At 52.4% G+C, this 24,458-nt stretch overlaps 6 protein-coding genes across 6 annotated transcripts; 3 read left to right on the top strand and 3 right to left on the bottom strand.

The window, feature by feature from the left end:
- Positions 1–1,197: 1,197 nt before the first annotated feature.
- Positions 1,198–2,808, bottom strand: BZA05DRAFT_416223 (uncharacterized protein; the record flags this gene model as incomplete). Its single annotated transcript, XM_051485373.1, has 8 exons — positions 1,198–1,283; positions 1,320–1,563; positions 1,636–1,751; positions 1,891–1,979; positions 2,040–2,229; positions 2,291–2,299; positions 2,518–2,586; positions 2,655–2,808. 8 exons carry the CDS (start codon positions 2,806–2,808, stop codon positions 1,198–1,200), a joined length of 957 nt encoding a protein of 318 aa, XP_051342698.1.
- Positions 2,809–10,283: 7,475 nt separating this feature from the next.
- Positions 10,284–12,525, bottom strand: BZA05DRAFT_388994 (uncharacterized protein). The gene has a single exon (XM_051482722.1). It carries the CDS (start codon positions 12,482–12,484, stop codon positions 10,331–10,333), a length of 2,154 nt encoding a protein of 717 aa, XP_051342697.1. The 5' UTR covers positions 12,485–12,525; the 3' UTR covers positions 10,284–10,330.
- Positions 12,526–13,577: 1,052 nt separating this feature from the next.
- On the bottom strand, positions 13,578–14,023 carry BZA05DRAFT_416221 (uncharacterized protein; the record flags this gene model as incomplete). The annotated part of the gene is made up of 3 exons (XM_051485372.1): positions 13,578–13,684; positions 13,758–13,952; positions 14,011–14,023. 3 exons carry the CDS (start codon positions 14,021–14,023, stop codon positions 13,578–13,580), a joined length of 315 nt encoding a protein of 104 aa, XP_051342696.1.
- A 1,429-nt stretch (positions 14,024–15,452) lies between these two features.
- On the top strand, positions 15,453–17,487 carry BZA05DRAFT_442239 (uncharacterized protein; the record flags this gene model as incomplete). Its single annotated transcript, XM_051486733.1, has 4 exons — positions 15,453–15,521; positions 16,718–16,891; positions 16,950–17,019; positions 17,111–17,487. 4 exons carry the CDS (start codon positions 15,453–15,455, stop codon positions 17,485–17,487), a joined length of 690 nt encoding a protein of 229 aa, XP_051342695.1.
- A 2,151-nt stretch (positions 17,488–19,638) lies between these two features.
- BZA05DRAFT_416219 (uncharacterized protein) lies at positions 19,639–20,718 on the top strand (the record flags this gene model as incomplete). Its single annotated transcript, XM_051485371.1, has 7 exons — positions 19,639–19,661; positions 19,720–19,896; positions 19,946–19,997; positions 20,124–20,343; positions 20,406–20,446; positions 20,525–20,551; positions 20,638–20,718. 7 exons carry the CDS (start codon positions 19,639–19,641, stop codon positions 20,716–20,718), a joined length of 621 nt encoding a protein of 206 aa, XP_051342694.1.
- Positions 20,719–21,904: 1,186 nt separating this feature from the next.
- Positions 21,905–23,441, top strand: BZA05DRAFT_463805 (uncharacterized protein; the record flags this gene model as incomplete). Its single annotated transcript, XM_051487718.1, has 1 exon — positions 21,905–23,441. The coding sequence occupies exon 1, from the start codon at positions 22,068–22,070 to the stop codon at positions 23,439–23,441; it is 1,374 nt and encodes a 457-aa protein (XP_051342693.1). The 5' UTR covers positions 21,905–22,067.
- Positions 23,442–24,458: the final 1,017 nt, after the last annotated feature.

The following is a 24,458-nucleotide window of genomic DNA, read 5'->3' as shown; positions in this document are numbered from 1 at the left end:
AAGCTTCGGTAGTCCGGTCCAGACCGGTCTTCCAGGAACAGAGTAGCAAGAGAACGCACGCGTTCCTGGGTGAGGTTTTGAAGTGCAGCGAAGCCGTACCGTGCCCTGTCTACATCCGCACCATCGAGACGCCGATCGTGTCAGCTTGGGACGGGAGAACAACGGAACTGGCCTGCGTGGCCTTACGAATCCTCGGAAATCGGACGCGACTTCGGCACCAGCAAAGAATATTACCTGCGGGCCGAGGCTCCGGCTGTTCAATGTTCATTCGATTCCGCTGTTGCGGAACGAATACGTCGTCACGGACCCCGGTATATTGACGATCTATCTCCTGTAGTTGATTGGATAGAACCCCGCTCTGAAAACAAACGCAACATGAAAACAAACGCAACATGAAAACAAACGCAACATGGAAGAAAAATAAAATAAAAACAAAAATAGCTGTTGAATGAGCTGTTGAAGTGAGTTAGTAGAATCTTCAATGGAGGGGAGGCAGGAAGCGGAAGGGGAGGGGAACATACCCTGTTCGGCCTCTTCAAGGTTTTCCGGTCTCTCAACTCGTATCGAGGCTTCACGGTGTTTTTCCTAGATGATGGCACGGAGGAGTTGTGGACAGGGACGAGTTGTGGGAGCACGGAAGAGTCGCTGGGTTGGACGAGATGATGGCACGGATGAGTCGAGGGGCCGGAAAAGGCGACGGCAGGGAGGAGCGGTGGGAGCCAAGAAGATTGGGCGGTACGGAAGAGTTTTGGGAGCGCGCGGAATAGAGGGCGGCGTTGGAAGAGATGAGGGCACCGACGAGATGACGAAGCCGAAAGAGATGACGGAGAAGGCCCCGGGACAGTTGAGGCAACCGACGGGGTGTAAAAACAGGGCGTATATTCATTATCATTATGTACGTACATAGACCACGTGATATCAATCAATAAAAAGATGTTGCAGAGCCCACCTGACGTCGTGCCCACGGAATATTACTCGGGATAGGGTGGAAACCCCTACCACCGTTCCCTATGCACCCACTGCAGTCACCGTGACACCACATCAATAGGCAGTGGACACTCTAATGAAGTAGATTTTTTTTCCTGATGCAGGTGGGAACTTCCCCACTCCGTCATTAGGCGGAGTGGGATACTTGATCCGATCCCGCCACCTGGGCGGAATCGGAATACTCCTACTTGGAAACTCTTCCAGGTGGGACTAGGGCAAAGCGTTGGTATCGTCAGACTGCAACTCGTGCTGTCCCAGCAGCCTCTGAACGCCCCAGCTGTCGGATCCGTGATTATCTCCGAAAGATTCACATCGAGATCAACCAAACCAACCCCCCCTCTCCCTCGCCCTCCTCGCGCGACTGCGCGATCGCATGCTCCTGCTGGGCAGCCTTGGCATTCCAGATACCTCATCGAGGTGCTCAAAGTCTAGGTGCTTGTAGCGGGCCCTGAAATCAGGGTCCACTTCAGTGGAGTAAACCTTGCCGGTACGCTTCGGTGTCTCGTCGATCTCGCTGTCTGACCCGAAAGACTCGGCAGCTTCATCGTAGTCGGTTTCTTTGTCCGAAGCGATGATCTCGTCTTGGTCATTGTGGTCCGAATCCGAGACTTAGTATCTGCCGACTTTGGTCTTTTTTCCTGCTCCGACCTGGCACTTGTCTCCGGCTCCGACCTTGGACTTATTGGCGTTTTTCACAGCTTCCCGGGCCTCTTTCTTGTACTTGCGAAGGAGCGTCTTGGTCGTACACCGGGTCTCCCATCCCACTCCGTTCATCGTGTCATAACATGTTTCCATATTCTCATCTTGCTCGAACTATTCATGCTCGTATTTCGCCACACGTTCTGGAGAAACAAACTCGTAAACGTCCCTGGCCCCCACCTGTATGACGTTAGTATTTCTCACTAGTTTTGTAGGTGACATGGTATGTCACCATGCCGGCGGGTCCTGTTTCCGTGAAGAGGTGGACAACATCCTCATCGTTGACTTCGGAGCTGTACCCGAGGTCACTCTTGGCTTTTTGAGGTTTTCCTCGCCCGGCGGAGTCCACCGACTAATCGGTGGACTCCTCATCGGCGGCCCCGATAAAGTATCGGGGCCACCGGAAGCCGGACGGGCCTAGTTGATCATCACGTGGATGTCCGACCGCAACACGTGCAGCTACCGTATTCTCGCGGGTGTCATCCTCGGGATCGCGGTCGTCGTCTCGCACCTTCTGCTCGTCTGGCTTGGCTTCTGCAAATACTACATTAGCAACGAATTGACTGCGAGTATGTAAAAAAAAAGCTGGGTGCTAACTACATACCTTCGTTATCTGAATGATTGTGAGAAGCGCGCGAAGGAGAACTCGGAGGTTCCCCTTCAATCCAGTGTTACGCCGCCACTGGGGCGCGCGAAACATCAGACAGTAGCCGTACGAAGGCACGGCGTGAGCTGCCTATTCATGACCATGTAAGCGGCCAGACCACTTGACAGAAGGAACTGTCATCTTACCCGATTACGGCGATGACCGTAGGTATGTGATGAACGCACCAAGCACCGGCTGATCGGAGAGGCTCGTATGCGGCGCGGGTACCCCACGGTATCTATCTTCAGCAGGTACTGCTGTCGGAGTTAAAGTCAGTGTTTAGCCGAAACAGTAAGTGCAGAGTGGAAGAGCTATTACGAACCTGCTGGGTGCGATTGCCTTGAAACACCCATCAAGTTGATCGACGAAAGCAGGTGGTAATAGTGATCGCAAAGGATGGTGGGAAATGGAGAAAGAGGACGGAGCGGAAGCGAACTCAAGCGGGGAAAGGAGGGCAAAAACATCCAGAAAAGCATGGAAGGAAAGAGTAGATGACGAGCTTGTTCAGCGAACGGCGGTGGAGATTGTTTGTGTCGTAAGCGGGGGTCGTGTGGTTGAAGGAGGATTGTATGTTGTAAGGCGGGTTGTGTGCTGTAAGGAAGGCTGTGTTGTGGGGGGGAAGGTGTTAGAAGTACAGGAAGCGGAAGAAATTGTTTCTGTGGAAGTCGAAGCCCTGAACCCACAAAAACTAGCAAAATCTCGAAGCCGCAGTCACATTAGGTCACACTACACATTTGCACACTGCTTGCCAGGCCAACTGAGTTTCATCAGGTGATCGTCGGGAATCATTGAAAATTCAGTGACGTGTTGAGCATTGCAGTGGTAAATATTATAGAATATGGTTATGAGAAAGCAATTCCATCACCAGATACAAGAAACAGAAATGACAGTCAAATCCCTTGAATCTGGGAGAGTTTCAACGTGAACCTGCGAAGAGGCTCGATTTGTCGGTTCTGAGCTGTAGTCTCGTGCGGTGGCCCTCCTCGTATGGAAATTATCATCACCCGGTACTCACTATCCGCAAAATAAACAATTTAGCGCACAAGACATGTTGCATGAAAGAAATTCGCATCTCTGAGTTTGCGTATCTAGCAGTGGTGGGGCCACATGCATCACATTGGAACCTTCTTGAAGTGAAGCCGGAGTTGGTGAAACGCGAGTCATCGTGGCTCGTTGCAGACTTTTAGTCCGTGTGCAAAGGGTTACGATTCCCCTCGGAGAATTTCACTCTTCTCCTCGCCGTCGCCATTTCGCCTGCTGCACAGGCGAGTCTAGAGTGAAGCAATTCATCCCTATGTGTTCATGATCTTATTCGTGGAATCAATCGGTCGAGGCTGCAGCCGAAGCAGCGTTTTCATTGTTTGTTCCCACGGCGGAAGCTGCTGCCGCTGGTGAACATCTATCTCGACAATACAAAAAACAACAGCTGAGGACATATAAAAGACCGGTCTATGATGGTTAAGTAGGATGTAGCATTTGATTTATTGATACCATACTCCGACCCCTAACTCTGCTTCCACTTCACAATGAATCTCCGCTTTTGTCTTCTCCCAAAGCATTCCATCATGCAGACGTTTAATAAAGCTGAACCTTCCTCTCAACTACACATCAGACTAATCTTATTCGTATCAGCGTCGTAAATTTCGCCATTAACCCAGCAGGTTCGCCCTCACCTTCTGCAAGTCAAAGGAGCAGCTGGACTTAGCTTCGTTTCAGTCATGCCCATGTGCGTACTTTTTCCTCCCTCGCCAACTATATCCGATAAGGTGGACGAACCGTCCGTAAAGAAGTAGATCGGATTTCGTTATCGACTGGCTCGAATAGAGCCTCACAGCGCAAACCGTGCACCGGCCATGGGGGACCTTCAAGGAGGCTAGCCGGTGTTGTAGTGGTCGAGTCCGTTGCATACGATTCCACCCTGGCAGAGGAAGAGGTCACTGCGGATAACCCCACCATTGAGATTCAAACCTCGTACCGGTTATGGGTTGGTCTTTAATTTCTCCTCTAACTAAGGAAGCAGGTCAGATTTGGGGCTCAGGCGGCCCGAATAAAGCCTCACAGCGCATACCGCGCACCGTCCATGGGGGATCTTCAGGTCCCCTAAATCATGGACGGAAAAGTATCTCACAACTCCGTTGCGTGCGATTCCACCCTGCCGGAGGAATGGAACGCTGCGGCTAACCGCACCACTGGCATTGAGCGGCGTAGCAAAGGGCATCGGGATGACGTGGGTGCTTATGGCCTCGATATATGTCGGACGAATTCAGGGTCCTCGTATTGCCTGTAAATCATGTTCCAGTCAGCGTCAGAAATTGCCTGAATATCTCAGATACGACCTTACCTCCTGCAGGCAAAATGGTTGCTTTGGGGTATAATATCATGCGTTGTCCTGCCCAAGTATCCCCGGGGCTTCTTATTCCTCCACTCACTTCATCCGATGAAGTGGTCCAACGGTCAGGAAGGAATCAGGTCGGATTTCGGGCTGAGCCGGCCCGAATAAAGCCTCATAGCGCATACCACGCACCGTGGGACCTTCAGGTCCCCTAAAGCAGGAACAGAAAAGTGAAAAGTATCACAACTCCGATGCATACGGTTCCACCCTGCCAGAGGAAGGGATCTCTCCTGATCACCACACCACTGACACTGGAACCACGCACAGGCCACGGATGTCCTTCAACGTCTCCTCCCCGTGATGCTAGGCATCCGCATTGCCGCTAGCGTGCATGGCCAGTGGCCACGAGATACCTGAGCCCCACGATCGATCGTAGAAACTTTCTGGTTCATTTTGGTATGATTCTGGCGTAGATGGGATTCAGGGAACCAGGATTACTTCTACAGCTGGGCATTGCTGCCTCCAATCGGTTTGGGAGAGAGGAACCGCACCGTGGTGCGATTTTGGGCATGTTGATGATGCCCATTTCTCCGCGGGACGCGCAGTAATATGGCGATCGACAGTCGCCAGCCACCGTAATAGTATGTTGAGCAAAGCGGCGATTCGTGGCAATGCGTGGCGACTCTGCGCGCCCGCCGCAAGTGGATGGGCTGTGGTTGTACTGGATGAGGAGAGATGTGAGTCGATGGAGTAAAATCTATAGGCGGCGATGGTTAGAGTAACTCTAGGTAAACCTTGAGCAGAGACCAGGCCTGGTCGACAACATGTTGCCGGGTTGCTGTTGGACTGTGCGACTTACATAGCAATAAATGATTCATACCCAAGTAGGTTGTCAATAGTTTCGGTGGTCGATGAGAAACGGCTCCTGAGGGAAAACAGTTGGGCATGCTTTGGTGGTTTGAAAGGTGGATGTGTCGAGCAGGATGTAGCAGGAAGGAAGAGTTGGTGTGGGTGGGGGTGAAGCAACCCGCGATCACATCGGACAATCGTTTACCCGGTTTCATCCACGTGACTTTAGGGCTACGCTAGTCACACCAAGCCCAGCAAGGACGGAAGATTTTGAATTGCGGAGATACATGCGCGTCCTAGTCAAAACTTATACTCCGAAACAACAAAAAAAGATGGCAACAAATTCTGGGCATCAAATCTACAGCCGTATCATCTCCCTCGTCAGCTATGTAGCTCGTGAAGCCACGCCAATGGTCACCCTTGACGAGAATGTACGATTTGAATAAGCGACACGACAAGGTTAACTCAACGTCCTTTTTGAAGGCCAGGATCTAGTTAACGTGCTCGCTTATTCGATTTTATCCAAGGATGTTCCATTGCGAGGCGATCAGCGGTGGTGGATGACAGTGCCGAAATCGTCTGGTACTGACTGGCCCAACTACATACTTCCCAGCTCACTTTAATAAAATGTCATCGTTACGTTTGTCTTCACCTTGCTTCTCTCGAGTCTTCCGCATTCCCACCCTGTTCAATAACTTGCACTATACTACAATTACCTCGGTCACCGAATGTCGTGGACAATGAATGGAATTGTCAACCAGGCCTGGGAATAGTCCGCCCGGACGGAAAACTATTGGGGCCCAGCGGCGCCGTCCCGTCTGGGGCAAGCATTTGGCCGGACGACACGGCTCCGTCCCAGGTCCAAAAAGCCCGGGGCCCGGAAATCTTTAGTGCGGAAGTAGCTGGCTATTAAGTGTACGGTGCCGGCTATCTGGAATATTTTGGCCAATGAAAATTTTGGATCGGATCGGATACGAGATTAAGCAGCGAGAAACAGACATCCACAGAGTTTAAGATCTGCCGGCAGAGGTGTCTCCTTGGCCGTCTACTTCCTATAGTCGTCTATTCTTCGCCGTGCTGCCAACTCCTTAGTATCATTCCTGCCTGCTGCGCCACTGCGCTACTGCCCCAGGCTAGTACTAGCGCCGAATTTCCGGGCCCGAATGGTGCCCCAGTCGCCCCCGGTTTGCCCGGAGCCCTATAGTCCTTGATATTCCGGGCCCGACAAATTCCGTCTCGTTCGGGGCATAGACAAGGACGGACGGGACGGACGAATCCCAGGCCTGTTGTCAACTCTGATTGAATTCTAGTCGAAGGAGTCAGGCTAAAGCACGCGTTCTGGCAACATTTTTAATGCGCAAGATTCTTTTGTATTGCTACCAAATACTGGTAAAAGAATGTAAAAACACCGTCTATAACCTCCAGATACATGGTACCAGAAATCTCACCGCCACAGGACGCACAGTCCATTCCCTGCTTCACTGAGTCTTCAGCAAATGCTTAAACTCGTCGTAATACATCTTAGCCGCCTCCCTCACTGAGTAAAGGACCTTACAGTTGCACGGGAGCACATGCTCGTCGATGGACCCCGCAACCTGCTTCTTCGCCCACTTCGCTAGACAAAGCGCCTGGATATAGTGATCGCAGGGGAAGAACTTGACGCCTTGCGTAGCGTCGACGACTAATCCAGACCGCCGGAAAAGCTTGCATCGCGAGCTGATCATGCATCTGCAGGTTGCCTTGCGGGTGTACATAACTGTGGCAGGGTTGCGGGGTGTCCAAGGTGAGTTCAGACAGTACTCACCGATAAACAGGGGCTTCGAATGCACAAAGTGGGTTGAGAGAATAAGAGGGAGTGAATCAAAGAACGGTGGATGAATGCCGCTTCGAGTCGTATGCGAATTGCACACAAAGGATCGCCATGTTCAAGCGTCGGAGTCGACGGCTGTTTGTGCGCCTGGATTGCTCGAGAGCGTTCGTAGGATCATATACTATTCGTGTAATTTTCTCGCGTGGCGTCAACACTTTGCCAGCTGCTACTCAGTCCTGTGGCATTTAATACAGCATATATCACTCGCAAAGTGCGACCCGAAGCGCAGTTCCTGTGGGGCGATGGGCGCGCGGAGACAAGTCTTGTCCTCTCAAAGGCTCAGCGGCGTGTCCAGCTTCATCACTACTGCTACTCCCTCTTTTACGCATCCTTTTCCTTGCGCATGCGTGCTCGATGTGAGCACTACTTCACTCTGCTCCCACAGCTTCCGACAAAACAAAGACGAAGAAACCATTACCGCTACCACTCTAAACCCACGCATCATTTACCCTGAGTACCTCTATGATATATGTCCTGACGGTTGCTACGACCCGGATATTCGTTGGATCCAGATATTCACGGCAATGCGGAGTTGGTATATACCTTCGTCTGGGCCAGTCCACAGTGCGAGTGCAAGACAAGGTCACAAGGAGTCACAGTTCGCTATGGGGTGCCTAGAGTGGGTAGAATGGAGCATTATGCAAACAGGAAAGACAGCACGACACATCCACCATGCGCTCAGATAGTCGAATAACACATGTTGCCCCAAAAAAGGTATTGCATTAACGCTTCGCACACTCATGCAAACAGTAAATTCCCGCAACCCATCGTTTGCTTCATGATTGTCAAGATTAGACGTCCGGAAGGCTCTAGTAGACTCACGATCCCAATGGCTCCACCTGCTGACGCGGCACGGACCGTGCTCGTCTCCCGCTTTCTACATAGACCAGACCGATCGACCGACCGACCGACCAGACGAGAGTTTTTTTTAGTCGGGATATATTCCGACCGACTAGACCAGAGTTTTTTTTAGTCGGGATATACCCCAACCGACCAGACGAGAGTTTTTTTTTGCCGGAATATATCCCGACCAACCCGACTATACCCAAATTTGGTCGGGACTGGTCTATGTAGAACACTGCTCGTCTCAGAAGCGGAAGGACCTGAGTATCTCTCAAGTAAGAGTATTCTGCCTTGGCCCAGACGAACGTGTATATAGAGGGCCTATCTAGCCCGACCAGTAGTAAAGAATTAACTGAACATTTTCTATCCATCTATTCATCCCTATCTTCATCATCAATATTCTTGACAATGATCGCAAACTCTAATGACCAACCCCTATCCATCGCAGAGATCCCAGTTGATGCTGTTTCTGTTGGAGGGGGAAGCCCCCTGAAATATAGAAGGCTTTGATCCCCTCGATCACATCGAGATGACAACCTCGATCGTGTAGTCCAAGTGCGAGATAACCTACCAATCGATTAGTATGCAATACCAGTAAAAGAGGAAAATGTGACCGATTCTTACCCCTACTCCACACCCAACACTAGTCTTCCTCCATCGAGTAACGCTGCGTAAATAGGTGATACGTATTACCAAGCGCATCGTCCCCGAGTTTGGAGTAACCGCAGTCCGTGTTGTGGTTCGCGGACCAGTCTTTCATCTATTGCCCCTCCTCCGCACACAGCTACTCCTTCTTCAAGGACACATCCCCTCCCCGCAGTGAGCCAATGTGGAATAGGGGAAAACCTATGACTCAGTCAGCATGAACGACCAATCAAAGCAGAATATGTGGGCGATTCTTACCCCTATTCCACGCACAACAGCTCCTAGGCTGTGCGCAGCTACCGGAGTGGGGGATAACCTATGGGTCGCTTAGTATGAACTAACAGTAAAAGTAGAAAATGTGATCGGTTCTTACCCCCTACTCCACCCACACAGGCCCCCTCTCTGCTTCCTCCCTTCTTGGCCAGTTTCCGCAACGGATTGCGGAAGCGACCAACTCCCGCCCGAACGGGAGTCATGCGCCACTGCCTATAGGTCTGCATCAGTATGTACCATCCATGCGGGTGGGAAGATTAAAGGTTCTCACATTCACATGTGCGCGGCGAAGAAAGCAACACGTCTTTGGTCACAAACGGTCTCTCGCAAGATCCGCAGTGAAGGACGTTCAAGTCCCAGTTTTCGACCCAAGAATCGTCGGCAATGACCGGCAGTGCTTGGGTGTGTTCCGTCGTGGCGGCTGCGTCCTCGCTGGGCGTACCCACATTGAAGATGGTTTCGCCGGCCATTCTTTTTCTTGTCTTGTTGTTGTTGTGGGAGGCGGGGTTGATGAGCGGCATTGTTGTGGAGGGGCGTTCGAAGGATGGTTGCTAAGTAGCATTGATTGGGGATGCTAGTGGGCAAGAAAGAGAGATGATTGTGGGGAAGAAGGGAAAATGGATGGGTGCAAAGTAGAAGTAGGATGGAGCGAGGGTTGTGTGTGTGGTAGAAGGGTCTGTGGGATGAAATTAGGGTTTAACATAAGCGAAACCCAGTCACAACTTTATATTTGGTAGAGAACGGTGGTGGTAACAACGCCATCACGTGAGTTATGCTGTTGTGGCGTTGCAGGCTTCATGTGGGGCGGCATTATCTCGTTGGCTGGTTGCATCATAGGCCGGGGGTGTAGAATAGAGCTAGCGACAGAGATCACAGCGCCTAAATCGATTCTTCTTTTGGAAACCTACGGAGCCCGTACAGACGGGCTGTTCTGAAAATATGGATGGATATGCTATCGCATTGCCGCCTAAAAAAGCCCACTTGATGTTGAATATGGCGGCGATTGTCGATCTTCACGTATGCACTTCCAGCGCATTCACTCTGAATCAGCTTTATCGAGCTGGAAACCCCCCACTTCCACGATCTACACGGGCTTTACACCCGTCACTGTGCACCGCAATCATACCCACGGCTTCATTGGTTGATGAAATTACTGTTATATTCGTTTGCGCCACTTTATCGACCACTATCTATTCGCTCCCCCGCGTTTCATCCTCATCGCAGCAAGCTTTGCTTCCACACGTGACAAAACAGCATCCATATTCCGCTCACGATCCTCCTCTGGGATTGCTTTGTGCTCTCCCGACTCTAGATCCTTTACCTCAGGATCGGGCTCGGACACGGGAGTGTATGGCCTTGCCTCCAACTGCTGAAGATCGCCAACGTCTAAATCAAGTGGCTGTTTCATTTGTAACAGGTTCTTGCTGAGGCCGTGTTGCTGATCAGGCCTCATTTCGAGTTGCTGAAGTTCGCCGACGTCTGAATCGAGCGGATGTTGCGTCTGTAATCGGTTTTTGCTAGGTCCGTTGCGGTGGTCAGTATGCAGCGTCTCGAAATGCATGGTCTTCACCGGTTCGGACGCTTCGTAGTCGAGCAGGGAGACCTCCTTCTGGCTTTCGTTACTCGTGTCGTTTTTTGTCTCCATCTCCTTGTCGTTCTCCACCATCTTGATCGTCCGGTCCGCCGCTCTCTCCTCCTGCTCGACCAGATCCTTCAAAGTAATCTCTCCTTTCTCCACCTCCGCAAGCACCATATCTCCCACCAATAGGCCCTTCAGGATCCTTCCAACCGCATGCCGATACATCAAATGCCCGCTTACCAGCTTTCCCTCATCGACGTTCTCCACTCCCTCCAACTGAATCTCCTGAAGCCCTCCCACACCCAATTGCACACTGCTCGTCCGATACAGAAATGCGAGGACATAGTCCTGCTTGCTGTAGACATTGACGACTCTCCCAGCCACGACCGAGCGGAGCTCCCGCCATTCCGCCACTGTTGCCGGCACGGGTGCGCCCATCAACACCACATTCTCCACCATACCATAAGCACCACGTTCCGCAAGCGAGCGGAGACAGCTATAAACCACCCTCGCGCCGAGAGAGTATCCGACGAGCGTAATCGGCCGATTTCCCTGCGCCTTGTTGATGATCGCGTCCGCCAAAACCAGCCCAGCCTTGTCGGCGCGGTGCTTCGCGATCGAGAACGGGTTGTCGATGACGCGCGCGGTCTGGAGCATTGCCAACGGCCAGATGACGGAGTATAACGCAGCGGATAGGGTGATTTTGGCGAGTTCGAGCTTGACCCAGCTCATGGCGGTACTGGTCAAGATCTCCGAAAGCGATACGCCGAGCTCCGTTAACGCGTCGAGTTCCCACCGCAGCGCATAGGCTTCGAGACCCCCGCCAACACTCCGCCAGGGATCCACAACCTCCGCTTCCCCATCGACAACCCAGCCCGTTATTGCCACCCCGACGCGCAATCGCGATTCGGAGGACCCGTCGACAGGGATAAACTTGAAATCTTCCACCTCCTTCGCATACCGCTGCATCATTTGCCCGCCCATTCTCCCGCCGTACGCCCCAAAAAGCGCACCAATGATGGTACTACTGCCAGCGACAACACCAAGGTACCCTGCCACAGCACCGAGTCCGACGCCCCCCATCAAACTTCCGATACCTGCCGCCACAACTGGTGCTGCGAGACCACCGGTAACACCGATCAGCGCGGCCCCCGCGACGGACGCCAGTCCGATCTTCCATCTGTTCGACGAGCGGGACGCCTCGACGCGCTTCGCGGACTCGGCTTCGGCAGTCATCTGCACGGTTTCGAGGAGCGTCTTGGCGGTTTTCGCTTCGATGTCGAGGAGGGAGTCGAGCGGGAGGGCGAGGGAGGACACGACATGCAGGAGTAGGACGCGGGAGCGTGCATCATACGACTTCAGCGAGAGCAGCAACAGCAGCAGCGACTCGACGATAACCTCTCGCTTCTCGAGGTGCGTGAGAGTTGTCGCGAACGGCGGGAAGTGCACGTGCAGGAACGGGTCTTCGTGCGGGGTAACTTCTCGCTTGTCGTCCACGTCTTTCGGCACCGGCACCTGCAGCACCGCGCTGATCCGCACAAGAACTTCGTCACGCCACCCATCGAAGCTGCGCATTGCCAGACGGTAGAGGCGCGTGCTGAGTCGTTTGTCGGAGGAGGGCTGCGGGGTGCTGGTGGCGAGGCGGAGTGCGTGACGCATGTGCTTTGCGATCGACATGACTAGGCGGATCAGCTCCTGGCGCTGCACGCCAGAGAGGGCTGCGAGCGGGTCGGCCTCATCGGGGGCGCGAGTTGAAGACATGTTGGTTGTTGGGGGATTGCATGAATGCGAGGGCGATCGCAATGGTTATATCGACTGATGTGGGGACATGCTGCATACTGCGCCTCCGCGGTGTAATTGCCACCCGGGGGCCGGGTGGAGGCGAAAGCTGCCGCATTGGGCTACATATTCGCAGATCTCCAGGATGACCGCGGCCCGCCCACGCTATGTACCTTTTACCCTAGTCGTACATACACCCGAGGGTGCCACGCGAGAAATCCTCGCATGTAACACAGCGGATGGAAACCAACACATGACAGAAATGAAAAGTTCGGGAGGTAATACTAGACAACGAACGATTCATAAATACATACACAACCTGAATGGATCCTGGCTTCAGCGCGAAATTGTTCAAGCATTAGTGCTGATTCCCAGATTATCCAATTATTGATACCCGTTCGCATACTGGGTAGGAAGTGCTCGCGATAGTCGAGTCCATCAGATGGAATGCTGGGTGTGTAGTCAGGCTGTCTAACATTTCACCGGCACGGACGACTGTCGACGGCACTCGAGTATTTGAGTATTCCCGCAATAAGTGCAGAGCCTGGACGAGTTTCTAGTGAGGCTATAATTGAAGTCTCTATCATGGCGATTCTCCGCCGCAGCATGGGTAATCAGTAATGAATCACATGAGGCATTGGATGATCACAAAAGCTACAGCCTGGCAACCAGCTCTACACTTTGCCATCCAGATGTGCACTCCGTTCAGAGTCGTCGATTCAATGGGGGCATTCCTAGGAAGTGTTACTCCTGTACGGTCGGCTCTGCGGCAGTCGATGGTAGTCGACTGCGAAACAATAAAAGCAGTCTGCATTAAGAAGGTCCAGTATTCGATAGCATTTGTGGTAGTACAGAAAGCAAAGAAAACAGCTATCTAAGGAGTGGGACTACACATTGCCCGACTCAATCGCTACCGTTCGCAGGGTCCTCTAATTCCAAACAGCCGCATTTGAAGCCCTTGTCCACCAACAGTATTCCATGATTCCATCTACGTCTAATTGCCCGAGCTCCCCCTTGCCGCCGCCTCGTAGTCGAAGTTATGCCGGTCCGCGTGCCGCCCAGCCCGAGCAATGACTCATATCAGGAGATACAGGAGGTATCCCTTCGCGTGTCTCTTGTGTCGCTCGTCCAGTCCCACGTTGCCGAAATAGTCGTCCATCTTCGTGAGGAGCGGCTCGACCTCTTGACGGCACAGGTCCCACTGCCAGATGCAGCACGTAATCGTCCTTCTGAGCCGTGCTTCTGACCGGCAAACCCATCAGCTCCGGTTGCTGACGGAACATCCGCAGCACCTCGAAGCGAAAATCAAACCTGATTTGGTCATAATTTGTCACCCCGAAGATGTCGAGGATGGGCTTGAACACTTGGGCCTGGAACCGATCGGGAAAGATCGGGATACCGACCGGATGTGGCGGTGGCTTGCGGTAGTACAGCGACAGTTTAATGGTGGCTAGAGATCATAATCCGTTATTTGAAGTTACATATTAGGTAGATAGATCGGGACCTACGTTGGGGCGCCATATCAAAGCGTAAAGGATCTGCTTTGGGAGGATTCGCTGCGGATTGCCGCTTCGGTTACTGGTTTGCGCAACAATTGTAGGTGAGGGTGTGCGTCCTGGTGGCTTTCTGAAGAACGGGTTCTGTGGGAAATCTGGTGCCGGATTGCGTGGAGAATGGGTTTGTGGTTGTCTGTGTATGGTGTTGATCGTTTGGAAGACTCGTTGGTCGAGAATCTTGTGCAGGTTCCAGTGCTTCAAAGGTGATTTCGCAAATAGATGAATCGTTACTACTACCGTCTACGAGTTCGATATCATACGCTCGTCTGGTCGCGACCATCCGCGGTGCAAGAGCGTCGGGAACAAGCCTGCTACATTAATCCGCGAGGCAAACACGGCTATGAAGCACAGTGGGTGGTGAGAAGATCCCTCGTGGGATCGCATCTGCTGCGGGCCAATCGCGGCTGTAAGGGAGAATAGAGATATTCCTCGTGGGATTCCATCATCTCCTGCGGGCCACCCGCGGCTGCAAAGGACGACAAAAATATCCCTCGTGGAATCCCGCTTCCTGTGTGCCACCCGCGGCCACAAGGAAGAGCGGGAATATTCGTCTGGGATCTCATCTCCTTTGGCATTCTCAACCGTCACTTCGTCAAGCACCGATGCTGCAGAGTGCCCGTTTATTTTCTACCCAGATGGTATATGGCTGTAAGCAAGCTACAAAATATCAGGCGTCAAACGACGAAGAGGCCAGAGTGCTAGATCCGCGGTGATAGTGGTACTGCAGGACGTCATAGGAGAACAAGGCGTACCGGCTGTAGGAAGAGCAGGTAGACATCGAAGTACGGCGACGAACATCGATTCTTGCCCGTTGTGTGACGACGAATAGCTCGCTGGCCCCGTCGCAAATAACGTGTCCTCGTGCTGCTCCTCGCCGTGATAACCGTGCTGTCTTTATCGTTCGTTCAAACGTAGAAAGAATTCGCATCAGATCCATTCAAAGCATACGTCATGTTGATCGCTCATTCAACGCAGACAGTCTTGCGGCTGAGGTTCTTCGTGGTGAGTGCACCCGCGCTTCATAGGTATCGGATTAATGTTTCCAGTACGGCAAAAACCACCGCGTAGTCTAATGCTCTGGGCCATGCAATCGGCGAGGGGATTTGAGTGAAATTGCTGAGTTCAGCCCGGGTAGAAGACCTCTGTATTTGGTTCTTGCGGTACTCAAGCCTCTTACCGGCAGGAGGTGGTAACAGTTTTTGCGTTCGTACCGGGAGTGACCGAGGGGACACCATATGTAAATATCACTCGGTAGTATCACGTGACACACCTTACACTACATGCAGACTAGAATTTACATGAATGCAGCTTCGCATTACTTTTGCCCAACGGCCGTCTCGCGATCAATCTCCGGTTCGTTCTATCGTTGCCGGTTCTTCATTCCTGATTCGCAGATGCTTAGTGCCACGCTCGCCGACATCAAGCCCCCCCAGATCGTCAACTTCGTTGGCGATGAGGGAGAGGTAGAAAGTTCTTCAATATATTTCGCCCGCAGCCTTATTTGTTAGGCAGCGAGGCCACACAGTGCTGGCCGGTAGCGGCGTCTCAACCGCTCGGCCGACTAGCAACCACGCTACCGGTCAGTACCGTACGGCGCCGCTGCGTACCAAAACAAGTACACTGGAAATGGCACCAAGAATAGACAGTCACATATCGTCACTCGTCGCCTCCCTAGACAGGCCGCAGACACAGTATTCTGCTGGGCCGTCGTGTTCTGCCCCAAATGCTTCCCTTCCCTCCCCCGCCTCGCCATCCAAGTCTGGCGGAGCTTTCCTCTCAACCTTTATTTCAATCAAATCTTCGGGAAATGTCATCTAATGTCAAGTACCGACGACGAAAGTGATTTCAAGCACCGCGTGACTGGTAATGAAGTGGGTACGGAGAAGGAAGATGATGTAAATTGCTCATGCCTCTAATATCGAAACCTCTGTGAGTTCGAAGCTTAACCGACCTTGTCTCCGCTTTTAAGATGACACTGATTTTTCTTCTTTTCTTTGCGATACACTTTAGGCGACATGATGAGCACACTCACACCGTCCAATTCTGTCGTTACGTGGTGTAGAGTAGCCATGTTCATGCTCATAATCCTTCACAGGGAAACGGTTATTACAGGAAGTGCAGGATAGCCTGATTGCCCCGTTTCTGGCCACGATGATGAACTCTACGGTAGGCGTTGTCTTTCCCCATAAAATCAGGTTTCGCACAACAGCAACCGTAGTTGTGGCACGAGGGGGTTCAGCCGCTAGCGCCAACGTACAACGGTGCGTGTACCAAGGTTTTCGGCCAAATCTCCAGCGCCACTTCTTATAAAACATACCTCTCTCCCTCCTTCCTTCTTCGTTCAACTTTCTCTCCCACAAACATCACAACATTCTCAAATACCATTAGGTATACCTTCTATCTACCAACTTCAACCTCGACCATGAAGAACAATACCGTCCAGCAACGAGGTCCTCAACAACCTGTGGTGCTGGAGAATCGATCCAAGAAGCGTCGCATAGGGAAACCAGATACTCGAAAACGTGGCCGGCAGCCAGGACGCCATGCTCAGTAAGGTTTTCGGGCAATAGGCACGGTGCGCGAACGTATTTAGAAATGTCAAGACGAAGAGACATCGTCCTCACCCCCCACTCTCATCCATGTCCGACTAATATTATAGGGTCTGGAGTGGCTCCTGGCGCAGGAAGATCCCGACTTCGCCACAGCCGACAAGGAGGTAAAGTTGTGGAAAATGATGGGACCAGATTTTTACCGGTACATACAGACGGTAACCGGCTGGCGCAGCATCAGCATACCACCCTTTGTCAGCGGGGGTATGCTTGCGAACGATATGGTTCGTGCTCGCTCCCTCACTAGTCGCCAACCATGGGAATGCGGACGGGTGAGTGTAGGGCTGGGTCGTTCAGATGGCCCGCAAGCCATGTTTTGTCCTGCGTCCATCGATCGCAGGGATGCGACCAGGTACGTACATCCGTTTCCCCTCCTCTGAAAAACCATGTTTCTTCATGTACTGAGCTCTGAAATTGATAACTAATGAGTTTTGTTCCAATAGGTGGACGCCGGAGCGGGACGTTGTCGGTGTGCGGCGTTGCCGCCTCCGACACGTTCAGCGCCCCGATCGCGTCCATCCGTCCCAACCCTCCGGTCGGCCAAAGTTGGCCGCCGGATACACAAGGGTTGGACGCGTTACTCGACACTTCCGTCGGATTTCGCTACTACTTCAACTTGCATCAAGACTGTCTGATTTCGCTGCTGCTTCAACTTGCATCAAGACTGTTGTGTGCAGCCAATGGAAGAACTTCCTTCACATCCTCGCGCCTTGGACATCTTAACGTCCAGGAGGCGTTGAAGAACTTCAAGAAGAACGGTGTCCCTCAGGACAAGGCAATCAGTAACGGCAACGATGACAAGAGTGGTGGACCGGCGTGACAGTAAGTAGGATGAATCTTGAGGGCCGGTATTGGCAACGATGAGAAGAGTGGTGGCAGCAAGTAAGATGCGGGCGGGCAGCAGATAGATGGGTTCCTGTCTAAATAAACTACCACCGTTCAAACAATACTCCAAACCATCGATCACCAACGCTTCATGCGACATCCTTGCATATGTACCTATTCCGCGCGCCGCTCTAACATCAGCTATACATCTTTTCTAGTTTGCCGGGAAACCATACCGCGGTTGATCCATCGGTCGGACCCCAGAGGCCTGGGATTAGTCTGTCCGGACGGAAGACCATTAGGGCCCGGCGACGCAGTCCCGCCCGGGGCAAGGATTATTCAGACTAGAGCAGTCCGGTACAATGTACAAAATACACGGAGCCTGACCGGCTCCGTACGGTCCGGAAACGTTTGGTGCGGCATCGCAAACCCGAACTTTCATCGGTTAGTTCGGTGAAAGTCTTGCAGTTGATCGGATACCGTAGCCCACATTATTTCTTATCTTATCACAGTGGAATGTCAACTTGAAAGTCAGCAGCGAGCAACAGACATTCACATAGCATGACTTCAGTCGGACTCGAGGGAAATGGCCGTGCTGTAGGCAGTAGTAGCATTCTGTAGTTTATTCAACCCCTGATCATCATTTTAATCCTGTCTGGCACGCCTGGTTCCAGGAGTATTGGTGAAAAACGATAAAATTGAGGAGAGACGGCATCATACCAGTGCCAGCCTGCTGGGTCACCGCGCCACGACATGTACCACTAGCGACCACACTTCGGGGCCTCAATGAGGCTCCAGCCTCCCGTCCTCCTCTGGTTTAGGCTGGCATCAAGGAATAGTTGAGAGATCTGACCAGTCAAGGGCGAGGGCGCGGAAGAGTTGTGGGAACGGGCCAGTTGAGAGACAGAGAGAAAGAAAATGCTTGTCTATTTGATCGAAACACTGAAGCTCGCTATGGTGCTGCTTTCCCAACATTTATAACGATTTTTTCGTGAGACGGTAGGTTAGCAGTGACCTCTATACACGGCAGCGTGGCCCTCCCACATTGACCAGTTTACACACAGGTGGATGTTTCTTTCGGGACTGGTGGGGATAGTGTATCAAGACCGACTGAGCATGTTTCTGCTATCTGCAGACGTCGGAATAACCTGTCGGGTCACAAAAGGGGGAACTTGCAGAATATTCTTAAGCCACTAAGTAGGAGCAACTCTTTGATATAGACTCTTGATATTACACCAGATCCTCCTCACAAAGAGCGGCCAACATTCTCTCAATTGCTATAACATTCAACTTCGTAGCTGCGATACATCCTCCTTCGTAGCTCACATTCATCCTTATTCGTACCGGCGATATTTCCTCCACCGCAGCTGTGCCACATCCGCCTCATTAGATACTTATTGGAACCTATGATTTATGCTGATGCGTACCTGCAATACATCCTCCTTTGTAGCTGCGATCACACTGAGCGGCACTGCTGCGAACCATCGAAGGGGCGGAGTCGTTGGCGTCGCTGTGTGCGGTGTTGTACCTGACGAGAAGGATAGCGAGACCGTCGGAGAGGTAGTCGACGTCTTGAGCGAGATTGCTGCCACCCGTCGAAGGGGCTGATTCATTGGCGTAGCTGTGTGCGGTGTTGTAAGTGCGGAGAAAGATATAGAAAGCGTCGGAGCGTTGGTCGACCTCTTGAACGGGACTACTTCCACCCGTCGAAGGGAGCAGATCGAACTGTTCGTACTAGTATTACATTGGTCTTGCTCGTACACTCCGCATTTGTGGGGAAGGTTCTGGGTACATTTTCAAAAGACACTTTCACCCACCAGTCTTTGAATGCAGTGAGTTGTGAGTCGGCCAATACTCAGCTTGCCAAAACACCACTTACATTATGTCTCCCGTCGCAGGAAACCCCTGATCACACTGATCCCTACTCCCACACTATCCTCCTGCACTTCAATCCCCTTCTCCACTTCACCCTTCTTTCCTTCACACCTTGCAGCCAACCCACATCCCGCATCGCAAGTCCGAACCCGTAACCAAAAGCCAGAACCCGCAATCCTCGTCCACCTCTGACTGTCGTCTCTTCTCCTTTTTCTTTTTCTTCTCCTCAGGAAGGTATCCAATCGGGCTTTTTCTTCGTCTGCAATACACAATGAACAGCTCAATCGAACGCATGTAAGTTTCTTCGACTCAGAGTCACTTACAGCTCTTCGTTTCGCTAATCGCCCTGTAGGTTTGACAACGGTTGGGACTGGAAGGTCGGCAAGATCACGGAAGAGGTCCCGGTCATTATCACCAGGCTCCCGGCGAACATGGAGACTTGCGTTGGCATGCTCGTCAAGAGACTCAAGGGCACCGTCACCACCATCATCTGGTCCGTCATCGACGTCACCCTCCGGTCAAGCACCTCGTAGGAGAGGGCGGATTACTCAAGCAACACTTGCTACCACCCAGCTGAGATCTCGACGTCACCCTCCAGTCAAGCATCTAGAAGCCGGCAAAGTCCCTTTCGTGAGTCTTGGTCGTGGGAGAGAGCGGATTACTCAAACAACACTCGCTACCAGACAACTCAACTGGGAGCAAGCAAACTTTCGGTTGGAGTTGTTATTGAGTTCCCCTGACCACGTCCTGAGCAAGTTGATGTACCACAGGGTCCCGACCACGCTAGATCCACCGGCGACAGTTGCGGAACCGGCACCTGCGCAGACTGCAGGCCAGCAGAAGCTGGCGTCTGTCATCTGGCAGCATGAGGATCCTTTAGCGGTCGAGGATGAACGTCACTGGATATGCAAGCACTGTCTCGACAAGCACAGCGGCTTCAACAGTAACAGCGGCTTCGTCCCTCATCATCTGCGGAGTGCGCAACGCGTCCTTATTTAAAATGATGTCCACCGTCACGCCTGCTAGAGTTGGATTCAGATTTTTCTTGGGCAGTGGGGAAGCTCCGCGATCGCCCGGATGTAAGACGTGGGGAAATCACGATGGGTACGATTCCACGGAGCGTGCATGATATTAGGCGACTTTACAAAGACTAACAGCATCAGGAAGAAAACAAAATCCGTCAGGTGCGTATAGGCGGTCCTGACTCCGGTAACGCTGGGAAAGTCCTCGAGCTATTGCACAGAGTGAATGCCTAGTAATTTCCAGGCAGCACAGCGAGGGCGTGGAAGAGCCGATTGAACGGCCAGTCAAGTGCGCGGCGGGGGAAGAGTTGAGGGAACCGGCCGGTTGAGGCTGAGAGCGTGGAAGAGCTCAGAGAGGGAGGCAAGGCCCCGGAAGAGTCAGGTGGCGGAAGAGTCATGGCACGGAAGAGTTGAGGGAAGGGGTCAGTCAAGGGCAAGGCTAGGGAGGAGTTGTGAGAGCAAGGCGAGGCTGGGGAAGAGTTGTAGGAACGGGCCAGTTAAGGGCGATGCTAAGAAGAGTTGTGGGACCGGACGGGTTGTAGATACCGCCAAGATGCAAGTAATGAATAACAATAAAATCACACTGATTTCTGGGTATGATGTTTCGCCTAACAGCGTTCCAACGAACGTTCGAACACCCCACCCCAGCTGACGTCGTTGCCAGGGAATATGGTGGCGCGGGTCCGTACACACGCTTCCAACTCACTTGACGCGCTGAACGTCGCACGTTTGTACACGCAGCCGGCCACGTTCATAGAGAAATTGTTTTTCCTGATTTTGCCCGGAACTATATAGTCCTTGATATTCCCCGCGGTCCGGGCCAGACAGATTCGGTCCCGTCGATGCATAGCCCAGAACGGACTGGACGGACTGGACGGACGAATCACAGGCCTGGTCCCCAGGCAAAGTGACTGGTCCCTTGCCAAAGAGACTGGAGATCCGAGGAGACCGCTGAGGGAATATGGAAAGAGTTCCTGATTCCTTACCGGTTGCTAAGCCTCAAGGGCGGGGTAACTCAACCTCTTCGCAAACTAGGCGATGCTACAGGTTACATCAAGAGTATGTACATAGAGTAAATTGGGCCTCTTGGCCGACCTATGATAACCTTTCAACTTTGCTTATTTCGTGCGGCTGAACTTCCGAAACCGTAGCCTATGATCATCTATATGCACCCACCACACCTAGTCGATGTCTCAGCCGCTGATGCCTATTCGTGCCATGGCCGCAGCTATCATAATCATGCAATAGTATAGACATTTACGGCCTGTATTCTGTGCGTAACATGACTTGCGGTCCCCGCCGTGACGCGTAGAATCAATGCGTATATCTACGGTCACATCGCCACCGCCCATAGTACATCAAAACGGACAGCCTCGATATCCATCTCACTCATAACGAAACCTATTGAGACTTATCGGCGCATTGTAAGTTCATCTCGTTTTCCGCCATCATAGTATTCTCTTTGGTTGTGGTAATTAATTCATAGAAGGTACTTCCAGTGCCCTGGAGATTCATTCTCAATCGTATGAGGTTGCTAGGTTGGCCGACGCTTGTAGTAACCTCCGGCAATCATACCTGAAGGTACTAAGGGGGAAACAATTCAATACTAAGCACACTGTCACTCCCCCGGGGCGTTTCAGCCAAGCCTCCGCCTTGTTCAGCGGACCCGTATCCCGCGATGTCGCTACATTACCTACCAGTGCTGTTGACGTCTTGCATCGTACTGGCATTGGCAGCACCGGCATCGCCAAATATCACGGACGGTGCCGAGTCCGCCAGAACGAAACACACACGATTCGGTACGTTCGAACCGGAGCCCAAAGGGCGCGGAACATGGGGCCTACTTTTCAGCTGTACCGTGACCTTTGGATTCTGCGTCTGGACGGCAGTACACCCAAACATCATCCGCGGGGTCGCAAACCGGTACCGGTTCTGTCATAAGGCGGCACTGATGGTCGTGTCGATCATCGTTCCCGAGGGCATGATCGTGTGTGCGTTCGGCGAGTGGTGGGAGGCCCGCAAGCTGAATAAAGCCTGGAAGACTCACTGCGCCAATCAACCGGATTATTTGGGGATGGATGGGGCGTTTTTTGTTGTCATGGGGGGGTTCGTACTTGATCCCAGCGTGACAAAGGAAGCTGGGGAGAGGGTACCAACAATACCGGAATACACGGCGGATACGGCAACACTGACGTCGGCGGGCTTCCTAAAACACCTCAGGGACCACCGGATCGATACGAAAACCTTTGACAAAGCTGCGATATTGGACAAGTGCAAAGTCAGCAACATCATGAAGTTGTTTTCCAGCTTCCAGGCTATATGGCTGTTCGCCTCGTGCTTTGCACGGTGGAATGCGAATCTTCCGCTGACGCTACTCGAGATTCACGTCCTGATTCAAGTAGGATGCACAATGTTCACCTTCGCCTTCTGGTGGAACAAGCCACTCGATATCAACGAACCCCTCACCATCAGCCTCCGCCCACCCAAAACTGAAGATCCCCCCTCACCGGACACCCACCGTCACATCCGTCGCGCTCCTCTCCTCGAGCACGAGTACGAACGCCCCAGAAAACTGCTTTACATCAAGGAACAGTGTCCCTCTAGCGTGATTGCAGTCATCGCAAAGGCTTTCTACGACATACTCGTCAACTTCTCTCCCATCGATCTCGACGAAGAAACGGACGACGAATCATCCATGAGCTTCATATACAGCAACATGCGCATCCTCATGGAGCTGTTCTTCGTCGTGAGCGTCGGGATCTTCCATGCCACCGCTTGGAACGTGGAGTTTCCCTCCTCCGTCGAGCGCATCCTCTGGCGCGTCTCCACCGTCGGGATTTGCATCTTTCCCGTATGCCTTGCGGTAATGGCAATTCCCTGGGGCTACCAGCAGGATATCATCAACGTTACCTGGGAGTTCCACTCGAAGAACATCAGTATTCTGCGGCTTCACGAAGAGTCCCTGAAGGCGACTGACATACTGGCCAAAGCACATGCCAAGAGGATAGAGAGCAAATCGACAGCCTGGTGGATGTATCAGTACATTCTATGATTATTCGTGCTCGAATGAGCAGAATAAAAATCTTAGAAGCTTACCCTGCATGGTTGGGTTTGTAGCGGCATGGAGGACACCAATCCTCGTCGTGCGAGTGAGACATCCACTGAGCAGAGTGCATTTTCCAAAGCGAGGTTTCAGAGAGCAGCCTCGCGCTAGCGAGCCAATCTTCCTATAGGCGCCTCTAGGGGCACATTGGGAGTATGCCGTAACCTCGCCTCCTCTACTGGTGTGGTGAATATGTGCACTCCCTCCAACCTCAGACCTGGCCGCACGGACGAGATTCCTTTCTTTTTTGGCCGGTCAATCAGCATCGGTGACAGGGCTGTCAACCGTCCGTCCCGTCCGTCTTTGAGGTTGCCCGGCCCGGGACGGAATTATTCGGGCTGAGAAAAACAAGGACTACAGTCCTCCGGGCTGGTGACCTGAGGACAGATACCCTACAGGGCCCGGAATTTACTGGGACACTAGTACACTACTAGCGGAATGGCGCCACACAGTGGCGCCGGTGTGCGGATGTGTGGCTGTGCAGCTCTCTTTCGCAGTGTCCCTCACGGTATAGAACTTTCACACCATCCCCGTTCCCACTTCCAGCAGTGTCTATCCCCTGAGCGTTTGATAACTCTGAGAATTCTGCTCAAGGCTGAAAATTCTGTTGGTAGCTACCGCGCTACTCCGCAAACTAATATTCACCATAGTACGCTAATGTTATCAGGTACCTATAGGTACCTGGTGGGTATCCGGGTATTTCATCCTCCGGACGGAATTGATCAGTCCTCTACAAAGCCTACCCGGGACGGGACAGGACTACAGTCCACTAGTGGACTGTAGTCCGGACGGGCGGTTGACAGCCCTGATCGGTGATCGACTCTCATTTTCTACAGGCTGAAATCATGCCTGTGGTATCCCCATCTTTCCACACAACGGTATGCGATATGTTCACCAACGAGGTACTCAGGGAGTCATCGGTTCTATAGGAGGAGTACCTCACACGTTGGTGACTCCAATCCCATC

This window comes from Tricharina praecox, assembly GCF_024521635.1.
Source record: "Tricharina praecox strain CBS 144465 chromosome Unknown BZA05scaffold_4, whole genome shotgun sequence".
Taxonomy (NCBI): Eukaryota; Fungi; Ascomycota; class Pezizomycetes; order Pezizales; family Pyronemataceae; genus Tricharina; species Tricharina praecox.
Note: the sequence above shows the minus strand (reverse complement) of the source record. Positions and strands in the feature narration are given on the sequence as shown.

Excerpts from the sequence above, each read along its gene's own strand:
- BZA05DRAFT_388994 (XM_051482722.1), bottom strand. The coding sequence starts at position 12,484 with ATGTCTTCAACTCGCGCCCCCGATGAGGCCGACCCGCTCGCAGCCCTC.